Raw genomic sequence first — 12,775 nt, 5'->3', positions numbered from 1 at the left:
CGCCTGTCTGAACATGCTCTAGTCAGTGGTGGAAAAACAGTCCTGGAGTGCCTCTGAGGACCCCTCTGGCCACACACGTACCTGCTTTGTAGCTGGTTTGGTGACTTTAACCAGTGGCCTGTATGCTGGCATTAGCATAACAGTGGAGTGATCTGAGGCCCCAAGGTGGGGGAGGGGGAGGGCTTTGTAGACGCCTCTATGCATGGTGTAAACATTGTCCAGAGTATTGTTTCCACGTGTGGGAAAGTTGATATGTCCATAGAGTTTTGGAAACACGTTCTTGGGGTTTGCATGGTTGAAATCCCCAGCCAGGATGAGGAAAGCATCTGGGTGGGCTGTCTGCTGCTCACTGATGTGCTGATAGAGTTCATTCAGTGCTTCACTCCTCTTGCTATTGGAGCTGGGAGGGATGTATATTGCTACCAGCAATATGGCTGTAAATTCCCTCGGCAGGTAGAATGGCCGGCACTTAATGATTATAAACTCCACCAGTGGTGAGCAGTGTTTGCAGAGCACAACATATTTATATCTACATTAATTTTATACTAATTTCATGCAAGAGAATGCACATTCACCTGTTCATACATCATGTTCAGGAACAAACTAACGTTAACGGCGCTAAAATGCCTGGAGAGACGCCGCTAGGATTGTCCACTTTGCTTCTACAGACTTCTCGTGCAGTGGGAAAAAATGCACTGCTGTGTGTTCCATATGTAGAAGAACTATCGAGGAGACGACGGGGACGACCTCGAACTTCAATCGTCATTTGGTAAGACTTCACCCAGAGAAGGAAGTGACGCACTATGTTCATTGCTCTGTTGATAGTGGGCGGGGCTTGCTGAGCGATGAACTCGCTAGTGTTGACCCTCTCTTTGTTATTTGCCCTGTTGATAGTGGGCGGGGCTTACTGAGCGATGAACAAGCTTTTTATCTGTAGCCTATTAACTAAAATGGGGCAGTCGAGCAGTAACGTTAGTCCAACACAGTAGCAGAGATGCTTTCACACAAAGGCAGCAACAGCCACCATCAAATGGTGCAGTTGGAGTCTTGTTCTCGGACTCGACTCAGTTTTCTTTCATGACTTGGACTTGAACACTGGGGACTCGAGACTGGACTCGGACTCGAGGTTTAGTGACTCAACTACAACGCAATACTGACGACTAAATATCTGAATTTGCAATCTTTATAATACATAGGACTAAATTACTCAATTCTGATTGGTCAATCAAGGACGGCTTTTTTCCTTAACACGGGGCCGTGTTTCTGAAGTGCTATTGGCTAATTCGTTGCTTGGTTACGGTTACAAAAATTAGCAAATTTTGTCAACAAAATGGCTTTTGTAAAGAAGTTCCAATAAAATTTTGTAAACCACTTTTTCAAAATCCCCGTGTCGTGTCGCCATGTCATCATGAAAGACGCTTTAGAAACTGATTCAAACGTGCAAGATAGTCTCGCGCCCTGATTGGTTCAGAAAACGTGAACGACAAATGTTGTGAACTTGAATGGCTTCCGAAGTATGAATTGAGTCCTATATATTATAAACAAGGGCGGCACGGTGGTGTAGTGGTTAGCGCTGTCGCCTCACAGCAAGAAGGTCCGGGTTCGAGCCCCGGGGCCGGCGAGGGCCTTTCTGTGCGGAGTTTGCATGTTCTCCCTGTGTCCGCGTGGGTTTCCTCCGGGTGCTCCGGTTTCCCCCACAGTCCAAAGACATGCAGGTTAGGTTAACTGGTGACTCTAAATTGACTGTAGGTGTGAATGTGAGTGTGAATGGTTGTCTGTGTCTATGTGTCAGCCCTGTGATGACCTGGCGACTTGTCCAGGGTGTACCCCGCCTTTCGCCCGTAGTCAGCTGGGATGGGCTCCAGCTTGCCTGCGACCCTGTAGAAGGATAAAGTGGCTAGAGATAATGAGATGAGATATTATAAACAAGTAATCGTATGGTTCCTTGTAAAATTAAGGATCAATTTCACCCGTGATTTCAAAGTTTTGAAATTTTCAAAACTTTGAAATCACTCGTGAAATTAATCCTTAATTTTACTCGGCCCCATACGATTACCTACACTAATCTTATTCTTGTAAGAATGACAATTCAAGATATCGACATTAACATTTCGAAAAGTCAAAATATCTTTGAAGACCTCCTCAATAATGTTAGTGGAACATATTTACAGTCAGCTTTAACTGGAATTATGACTCAGAAGATAAGTGGACATCACTCTAATTTGCTTTATGACTCATAATAATGTATAACTTGTGTTTCAGGGACGTCAGTAATTAATGGCAATTACCTTAAACTGGAGATTTGCATACAAACATGACAGTATTATCAATACTCAGTGTAATTAGATGTAATCTTAAATTAGCATTTTGTCTCAATGTAAATGAAATACACACAATAATAATAATAATAATAATAATAATAATACTTTGTATATTATGGCTTAATGGATGACCATTTCTTTTTTTTTTGTATGGAAATATGTATTTGTGGTCAAACAGGGCATAACATCTCTTTTTTTAGTTCAGAGGATATGTCAGTTTATGAAATTGTATAACGTTACAAGTCTGTCATCCCGATTAATTTTATAAATCGGTGCCTATGATTATAAAGCAAATTTTTTTTTTTTTATTAAAGATATTTTTTGGGGCTTTTTGCACCTTTATTGGATAGGACAGTGTAGAGACAGGAAATGAGCGGGAGAGAGAGATGGGGAGGGATCGGGAAATGACCTCGGGCCGGAATCAAACCCGGGTCCCCGGATTTATGGTATGGCGCCTTATCCACCTGAGCCATGACGCCCCCACAAAGCGTCCCTTTTAAATGATAATGAGCCAGTGTTTACCCCACCCCCTGCTTCTGCCGGCCAATCAGGTAGCACTTTTCATGAATATTTCATTCCCAAAAGCCATGAGTAGAGATACATAATTCTAATCTAATGAGCTCCCCTTGTGACATAGAAAGAGGAGCCAAATCTGGATGGCTTATTGTTGTTGTTGAAGCTCATGTTTTCTGAAACAGGAGCCCAAAAAGAACTGACTGGGCGTCTTATTTCAGAGTTTGTGGGTTGGTGGGCTCCATATACCCAAACGTATGTGCACAACAAACAATGAGTGAGTTTTTCATAATACGTTCTCTTTAAAACAAAAAAAAGCAACCAAAAAAGTGTGAAAGCAACAATTTCAGTTTAATGTAAACCAGCACAGCCAAACAGCAGTTGAGACAGTCACTGGTAACAATCTTTAAAAAAAAAAAAAAAGCATGTTAAGTTACATAAATAATAAACAAAAACTGTATCTAGGTATCAACACAAACATCTCCAAAACAATAACCTCAAATATAAATTTGAGGAATAAATAGAAATGCAAAACAAACGTTACAGTTTAAAATTTGACCTTTGTACAAACTGTATGACACGAACAAATATCAGCGAAGTGGTTTCATCGTTTCACCGTCCGCTCGGTCTCTTTTTAAAGACGGATATTCGGACACATCTACAGATTGAGACTTTACTGAGAACATGCGTTAAATCATGAGAATAACAGCTAAAATGGCTGAAAAGAGCTTTTGATTGGACGATTTAACCAAAAGGAAATTCTCTAAGCAGTTCAGAATATGTGCCTTGCTTCAGTCATAGTGCATTTCACCCAGTTTAACGCCACTGTGTGTACAGTACATGGATGTGAATGTTTTAAATATATCATACACGAAGGTGTCAGAATTGACACATGAAAAACTTTTAAGAGGAATAAAATGTAAACACGAGCCCTTCTTCCTGGCCAGTGCTTTACTCTTAGCTCTTTCTCCCTTTACGCAGCAGTGGGTTTCCCAAAAGCCTCAACGCTAAGAGCGTCTTAACTCAGAGAGAGAGAGAGAGCATTGATTGTGCTGCTCGCTCAACCATTTAACAATGATCTTTGTGCTGCGATGCTTTTGGGAAACTCAGGCCAGGCTTGAGGCTAAAACCAGTGTATTATCATTTTCTGTCCCTGTGGGTAATGAGAGTATTCAGGGGAATAGACGTCTTGCAGTCACGTGACCGGAATGTAAACAGCCGCCATCTTGTCGGTAAAAAACACAGCTGAATATTGTTGCACTCGTATACAAAATGGATCAATTTCAACCGACGGACTACACGGCTCATTTTTCTAATGAACAGAACTAGATATATGTCTAAAATAAACGACCTACAGATTAGTGACCCTTATCGATTACCGGACGTAGTTTTCACGACCGTGTCAGTGGATATTGAACTGCCAGAGGTGGAATACCCAGATGTGTATAATTACCTCATTAACTTTCCCTCACTGTTCAGTGGTGAAGCACTGCGTGCTTATAAATCTCTGGATAGTTATCTTTACAGAAATTCAGGATTTGTCAGCCGCCCTCAGATGTGGCATCTTGTAAACAAGAAAATAGCAATCCTCATTGGACGGGTAAGTCACTTAAGTATTGAGATATAAGTATATCCACTATTATGGTTGAATATTTTATATTATCAGTTAGATCAAGTATCAGTAGTCTATCACTATTACTGTATATATGGTATACCTGATAGCAGCAATCCATTTTGCACGCCTGTCAGGGTCCCGTGGCAGCCTACTGTCAAGTGTATGTGAGCATCATGGGTTTCCCACACTTGAAAGGGAAGGACTCCTTGGAACAGCCTTCCAAGTAGTGTTCGGGAATCAGACACAGTCTCAGCATTTAAGTCTAGGCTGAAAACATATCTGTTTAGTCAAGCCTTTTGTTAATGGTGTTTATGAGGTAAAGGAGTAGATCTGGAGGGTCCTCAGACATGGAGTGTTTTGGTAAACTGGGATGTATGGATGCTGTCAGTCCCCACTCGCTTGCTCACTCAAGTTTGTTGACGGTGTAGTGGCTGGCTGCTTTATGTCCCGGGGCTCCCTCATGCCTGTGTTACCTTCTGGCTCTCTCCTTTTAGTTATGCTGTCATAGTTAGTTGCCGGAGTCCCTGCTTGTACTCGGTGCAATATGTATACTGTTCCTACTTATTCAGGTGACATTGGGCATACCTAACAACCTGTGTTTTCTTTCCCTCCCCACCCACCCCAAATCTGTCCCTCTGAGTTACATGGAGTCAACAGGAAATCTTTTGGTGGAGAGGGTGGAGACCTCGACTGGCTATCGTAGCCTGCAGGGAATCGGCCGTCAGACATTCTGTCGCATGTCCCAGACCCGGTGAAATGTAACTGAATTGTCTTGGCCAGCCCTAAGGGTCCCATCTGCATCTCATCATTGCTGAGGAGTGTGCTCCCATCACCCAATCAAGCATCCAGCCAGAGCAGGTCATGATATATTTTACCATATTAACATGCCATTGTTGTGTGTTATGCCTGATGTAAAGACTCTTGTCTCTGCGAGTCTACCACACAGATTTAATACTTGTCATTTTTAGGGCATACCTAACAACCTGTGTTTTCTTTCTCTCTCTCTCCCCCCCCCCCCAATCTGTCCCTCTGAGTTACATGTTGATCCTAGGATTGAGATGCTGGCCTCTTCTGCCCCTCGGACCTGCTTGATCCATCCTGGTGCCCTGTGTCTGGTCGGAGTTTTATCGCCCCACTCCTGTGAAGGACGGCCCCATGAGGACAGTTGAGGGTTATACCTGTTAAAACTGTTAATATTATAGTCAGGCAGTCTGTTGTTGCCCAAATGAGGATGGGTTCCCTTTTGAGTCTGGTTCCTCTCAAGATTTCTTCCTCATGTCGTCTGAGGGAGTTTTTCCTTGCCACCGTCGCCACAGGCTTGCTCATTGGGGATAGATTAGGGATAAAATTAGCTCATGTTTTAAGTCGTTCAAATTCTGTAAAGCTGCTTTGCGACAATGTTTATTGTTAAAAGCGCTATACAAATAAACTTGATTTGATTTGACTCAGACACAGGATTCCACTCGTCTTATGTTTTATCGATTTTCAGTGGAGTTGACGTTGTAGTAGAATTGTATATAGTAGGGTTTTCCAGAAGAAAAGGTAGAAGTAGAAGGCGGAAATATGGCGTTTGACCGACAAGGTGGCGTCTGTTGACAATCTGGATCGGATGTGACGTCACATGCAAGTGCTCCATAGAGCACAAAACAAGAGCTAAATCAAATATAGACCAAATATACTGTATAACCGTATACACTCACTGGCCACTTTAATAGGAACTTGTTCTTGATTCTAAGATCCCTGTTCTTGGCTGCAGGAGTGGAACCCAATGTATTCTTCTGTTTTCTTTGCATGCTGAGGTGCTTTTCTGCTCACCACGGTTGTAAAGAGTGACTATACGAGTTACTATATCCTTCCTGGCAGCTCAGACCAATTTCGGGTGGGTTTCCCAAAAGCCTCTTAACGCTAAGAGCCTCTTAACTAGGAGAAAGAATGTTCATTGTGCTGCTCGCTCAACCATTTAACAATGATCTTTGTGCTACGATGTTTTTGGGAAGCTCGGCTGGCACTGGCCATTTTCCTCTGACCCTCTCTTATCAACAAGGACTTTATTCTTTCCCACCCACAGAACTGTCACTCACTCAATGTTTTTTGCATCTTTCTGTGTAGAGACTGTTGTGTGTGAAAACCCCAGAAGATCAGCAGTTTCTGGAAAACTCAAACCAAAAATATTCATCTGGCTCAAACTCAAACCGACACCCCTGCCACAGTGAAAGAAAGTCACACTTCACTGTGAGATCACAATTTTTCCCATTCTGACGTTTGAACATTGTGAACATTAACCGAAGTTCTTGATTTGTATCTGCGTGATTTGATGCGTCGTGCTGCTGTCGAGGGATCGGCTGATTAGAGAACCGCATCAAACAGAACAGCAGCTGGATGGGTGTTCCTAATAAAGTGGCTGGCGAGTGTATAATCTACTGTATACAGAAATACAATCATGTTACAATAAAGTATGTTGCAGTGAAACCCGGGAATGTACAGTATGAATCCACAGTTCTAAATCTTTCTTACATTTCAACATGCAAACGTGTGGAAATGAAACTCGTCACAAGGAAGACCTAAAGCAGAGCATTAGGGGAGAGAGAGAGGTCGGATTCGTCGGTGAAACTACACCGCAGGCTCGGTCTGAGGAAATTACGGGCAGCAGTCATCTGGTTTTGTTATTCCAATATGTCCTAATTCAGATAAAGTACAACCCCGATTCCAAAAAAGTTGGGACAAAGTACAAATTGTAAATAAAAACGGAATGCAATAATTTACAAATCTCAAAAACTGATATTGTATTCACAGTAGAACATAGACAACATATCAAATGTCGAAAGTGAGACATTTTGAAATTTCATGCCAAATATTGGCTCATTTGAAATTTCATGACAGCAACACATCTCAAAAAAGTTGGGACAGGGGCAATAAGAGGCTGGAAAAGTTAAAGGTACAAAAAAGGAACAGCTGGAGGACCAAATTGCAACTCATTAGGTCAATTGGCAATAGGTCATTAACATGACTGGGTATAAAAAGAGCATCTTGGAGTGGCAGCGGCTCTCAGAAGTAAAGATGGGAAGAGGATCACCAATCCCCCTAATTCTGCACCGACAAATAGTGGAGCAATATCAGAAAGGAGTTCGACAGTGTAAAATTGCAAAGAGTTTGAACATATCATCATCTACAGTGCATAATATCATCAAAAGATTCAGAGAATCTGGAAGAATCTCTGTGCGTAAGGGTCAAGGCCGGAAAACCATACTGGGTGCCCATGATCTTCGGGCCCTTAGATGGCACTGCATCACATACAGGCATGCTTCTGTATTGGAAATCACAAAATGGGCTCAGGAATATTTCCAGAGAACATTATCTGTGAACACAATTCACCGTGCCATCCGCCGTTGCCAGCTAAAACTCTATAGCTCAAAGAAGAAGCCGTATCTAAACACGATCCAGAAGCGCAGACGTCTTCTCTGGGCCAAGGCTCATTTAAAATGGACTGTGGCAAAGTGGAAAACTGTTCTGTGGTCAGACGAATCAAAATTTGAAGTTCTTTATGGAAATCAGGGACGCCGTATCATTCGGACTAAAGAGGAGAAGGACGACCCAAGTTGTTCTCAGCGCTCAGTTCAGAAGCCTGCATCTCTGATGGTATGGGGTTGCATTAGTGCGTGTGGCATGGGCAGCTTACACATCTGGAAAGACACCATCAATGCTGAAAGGTATATCCAGGTTCTAGAGCAACATATGCTCCCATCCAGACGACGTCTCTGTCAGGGAAGACCTTGCATTTTCCAACATGACAATGCCAAACCACATACTGCATCAATTACAGCATCATGGCTGCGTAGAAGAAGGGTCCGGGTACTGAACTGGCCAGCCTGCAGTCCAGATCTTTCACCCATAGAAAACATTTGGCGCATCATAAAACGGAAGATACGACAAAAAAGACCTAAGACAGTTGAGCAACTAGAATCCTACATTAGACAAGAATGGGTTAACATTCCTATCCCTAAACTTGAGCAACTTGTCTCCTCAGTCCCCAGACGTTTACAGACTGTTGTAAAGAGAAAAGGGGATGTCTCACAGTGGGGAAACATGGCCTTGTCCCAACTTTTTTGAGATGTGTTGTTGTCATGAAATTTAAAATCACCTAATTTTTCTCTTTAAATGATACATTTTCTCAGTTTAAACATTTGATATGTCATCTATGTTCTATTCTGAATAAAATATGGAATTTTGAAACTTCCACATCATTGCATTCCGTTTTTATTTACAATTTGTACTTTGTCCCAACTTTTTTGGAATCGGGGTTGTAAAAAAAAAAAAAAAGTTTCAATTCAAATATAGACCTAATAGTGACTTTGGATCGCATCGGAAATGAATACTTGACTGTCACTTTATCACAAGCTAGATTCGATCCTAAGAGTGTTAAATTTGGAGAGTATTTTCAAAAGTGGATCAAGATTCATATGTGCTTTGGTACTAGACAGAGTGATCAGAGTGGTCCTTGGTATACAGTACAAGTCAAAAGTTTGTATACCCCTTCTCTACTCATTCATAGGTTTTTCTGTATTTTGTATTTTCTACATTGTAGAACAATCCTTGGCCGATGGCTCATTTTTCCTCAAAATTTCATCAAAATTTGTTCACTACTTTTGGAGTTACATTGGGAACAAATCAGGCTTGTAGTATTCAAGTCCAGGACTCAAGTCCGACTCGTGCCCTAATTTTAAAGACTCGTGACTTGACTTGGACTTGAGCACTGATAACTCGGACTCGTGCATTAACTGCATTTGGACTCGTAAATTGGAGACGAGGACTTGGATTTTTTGTAACATGCCATAATAATTTGGCATAAGATATTTGTATCTACAATAATTTTTATACTAATTCCATGCAAGAGAATGCACATTCACCTGCTCATACGTCATGGTCAGGAACAAACTAAAGTTAACGGCGCTAAAATGCCTGGAGAGACGCCGCTAGGATTGTCCACTTTGCTTCTCCAGACTTCTCGTGTGGTGGGAAAAAATGCACTGCTGTGTGTTCCATATGTAGAAGAACTATCGAGGAGACGACGGGGACAACCTCGAACTTCAATCGTCATTTGGTAAGACTCCACCCAGAAAAGGAAGTGACGCACTATGTTCATTGCTCTGTTGATAGTGGGCGGGGCTTGCTTGCTGAGCGATGAACTAGCTAGCGTTAACCCTCTCTCATGTTATTTGCCCTCTTGATAGTGGGCGGGGCTTGCTGAGTGATGAACAAGCTATTTATCTGTAGCCTATTAACTAAAATGGAACAGTCGAGCAGTAACATTAGTCCGAGACAGCAGCAGAGACGCTTTCACGTAAAGGCAGCAACAGTCACCATCACATGGTGCGGATGGAGTCTTGTTCTCGGACTCGACTCGAAATTTTCTTTCATGACTTGGACTTGAACACTGGGGACTTGAGACTGAACTCGGACTCGAGGTTTAGTGACTCGAGGTAAAGAATGATGTGTCATTCATTAATACATTTTTAAAAATTGTACTGGCAATTTGTTGTAGTTTAAGATGAATAAAACACTTTGCGGTGTGCCGTTAGTGGAAACTAATCCACTTCAAGGTGGTAACAAACTTCCACTTCGCATCACACCACCACATGGTGGATTATTTTCTTAGAAGAGTGTGTCCTCACATGTTTTATTACTTACATAACTTTGCCACAAGTTGTTGAGATACAGCCTGTAGTTTTCAGGATCTATATTCACCACGTGAAATGTTTTCGCAGGCCATCTGAAGAAAGATTTACATGGACTTGCATTCGAGCATTCCAGCCACAAAATCTGTGCATTTATTTCTGAAATTCACTGCATGTTTGTGTGTGGTCTGTGTGTAGTGCCATGTTTTACTGCAATCTGATCTGTTCAGATCCCCACGTCTCATTCCTCCTTCTCTTTTCAAACAAATGTGGGTTTGAGGTCCTCTTTGAAGTTGACCACAGGATGTGACAAGCGATCCAGTTCTGTGTACTCGCTGTCGGACGTCTCTGAGCTGCTGCTGCTGTCGCTGGAGGCATAAGGACTGTGCATGCAGGTTTCACAGTAGGGCCGGTGGTAGTAGCAGTAATCCTCTGAGCTGCTGGACTCCGAGTCTGAATATCCATAAGAATCAGCAGCTCCGGTCCTCTCAAGTCCTACTAAAGAATCTGAGGGCTGTCTGACAGAAGAACAGTCTCGATGGGTGGGTCTCGATCTCCTCCTCCCTGGTCGTGATTGGGTATTTGAGTCACACCATGTCTTAGAGCTTTCGTCCTCTTTCTTTGCTTCATTTCTTTCACTTTCTCGATTATGGGATTCCTTGTGCGTCAAAGAAGTGCTAGAGCCTGTTTTTTGTTCACGTCCCCTCCTACAGCCAGGGGGTGCTGAGCCTGGGTAGTAGTATGGAGGAGGACCCTTTCTGCACGCGTGAAACGGAGGCCGGCGTTTTCGCATCATGTATGGTGAGATGCTGGGAAGGTACAACTGCAGATTTGATCGGGATGAGAAAATGTCCGGTGCAGGATTCGAGGGTCTTCTCACACCGTCTGGCGATCTGAGCGAGCTGCTTATGGCGTCCACGCTCAAATCGTGTAGAATCTCCTCCAGCTGTTCGCTGCTTACAAAACCCTGGCGACCCACCCCTGAAGGCACAAAGGACTCTAGTGCTGAACCTGCTGCACCTGGAGGTGGATCAGACCAAGCCGGAGATGTAGAATCATGCAACGTAATCAGGTTAGCAGGTGAATCTAAAGGCATGTTCATTACTACAGAAGGTTCGACACTGACAGATGTGCTCTTAAAGTTCAGTTTGGGCTGAGACTCTTTAGTCAAACTTGCATTTTCAAGTTTCAACTGGCTGACTTGGGAGTTCTGTGGAGCCCTGTCTGGACTGTGAGGAGAGAAAGATGGTAAGGACTCTCGGATCTGTGAAGAAGGTGGTGTTTCATAAGCTGAGAGTGTAGGAGGTGGAGGAGGCATATACAGTGAAGGGGAGAGAGCAGCCGTAGCAGTAACTTCTCTCATGGGGAGAGGAGAAGCAGGAGGCTCGGGAGGTACCACTGTAGTCTGGGTAGAGGAGGAATTCAGGTTGGTGGTGGAAGAGTCCATTTCTCTTTCATCCTGCAGGTGGCCCACAGACATCAGCTTCAGCAGTTTGTCCTTGGCGTTCTTCACTTGCTCCTGGAGGCTGTTTATTACTGCGTCTTTCTGGAGAACACATACAACCATAAATCACATTTCAGTTGGGAAAAGAACTTCATCCAAGTACACATATTAGTGCAGTCTTTAAAAAAGCATTCGTTGTGGGCTCTTTGGATTAATAGTTGATGATTGTAGCCTTCAAAAAGCTTTCTAGATGGATTTCTTTCTGAAAGGGAATGCCTCTAAGGTAGGGCTCTATATTAAACCATTAAAGAGGTCCCCCATAGTGACAAACTGAAGAATGCTGAAGTTGCACTCTTTAAAAAAAGGGTTCCTTCAGAGGTTAAGAGAGCTTTGGCTGGTTTTTCTACTTGGAAGCTTTTCTGAAGAAGAAAAAAAGTCTGTTGCTGGATGGCACATGGGACCAGGAGTTTGCATGTTCTCCCCGTGTCTGTGTGGGTTTCCTCTGGGTGCTCTGGTTTCCCCCACAGTCCAAAGACATGCAGGTTAGGTTAACTGGCTACTCTAAATTGCCCATAGGTGAAAGTGTGTGTGAGTGCGCAGAAAGGAACTGGCCACCCTACTGCTGCAATTCTGGCCAAGTCAACCAAACATGGTTCGCCTCAAGCACGGATCGGGTTTGGCAGTGACGACGATGACATGAGACCAACTCAAACTTTAAGAAGAACTTTCACATGTACATACCGGGTATAAGCAGAGTGAAATTCCTCTCTGTATTTAACCCATCTGAAGCAGTGAACACACACACACATACCCAGAGCTGTGGGCAGCCATGCTACAGCACCCCGGGAGTAGTTGGGGGTTAGGTTGGGAGTTAGGTGCCTCGCTCAAGGGCACCTCAGCCCAAGGCCATCCCATGTTAACCTAACCACATGTCTTTGAACTGTGAGGGAAACCAGAGCACCCAGAGGAAACCCACGCAGACACGGGGAGAACATGCAAACTCCACACAGAAAGGCCTCCATCAGTCGCTGGGCTCGAACCTATAACCTTCTTGCTGTGAGGCAACAGTGCTAACCACTGTATGGTTCTAAAGTTAACATTTTCCAGACTTTATTTAGTGTACAGCAATTCTGCTGAGAAAAACTGCTGATCTAACCTGTATATTACTCTCTGAGAAAGGGAGAGTAATATACAGTAACCTGTATATTAC

General features: G+C 43.2%; 1 protein-coding gene across 4 annotated transcripts in view; it reads right to left on the bottom strand.

Annotated features, from left to right (window-relative positions):
- Positions 1–3,213: 3,213 nt before the first annotated feature.
- gpr156 (G protein-coupled receptor 156) overlaps positions 3,214–12,775 on the bottom strand; it is a 115,541-nt gene continuing 105,979 nt past the window's right edge. For 3 of the 4 annotated variants that reach the window (XM_060930414.1, XM_060930413.1, XM_060930412.1), the window contains exon 10: positions 8,759–11,667. In XM_060930414.1, the coding sequence (XP_060786397.1) occupies positions 10,381–11,667 (1,287 nt within the window). In that variant the 3' untranslated portion in view covers positions 8,759–10,380. Of the gene's footprint in view, positions 3,239–8,758; positions 11,668–12,775 lie in introns of those variants that run through there. The other variant, XR_009655393.1, reaches the window with a different exon arrangement.

The sequence above is a fragment of the Neoarius graeffei genome, chromosome 9 (assembly GCF_027579695.1).
Source record: "Neoarius graeffei isolate fNeoGra1 chromosome 9, fNeoGra1.pri, whole genome shotgun sequence".
Taxonomy (NCBI): Eukaryota; Metazoa; Chordata; class Actinopteri; order Siluriformes; family Ariidae; genus Neoarius; species Neoarius graeffei.
This window is presented reverse-complemented; position numbering and strand designations above follow the sequence as displayed.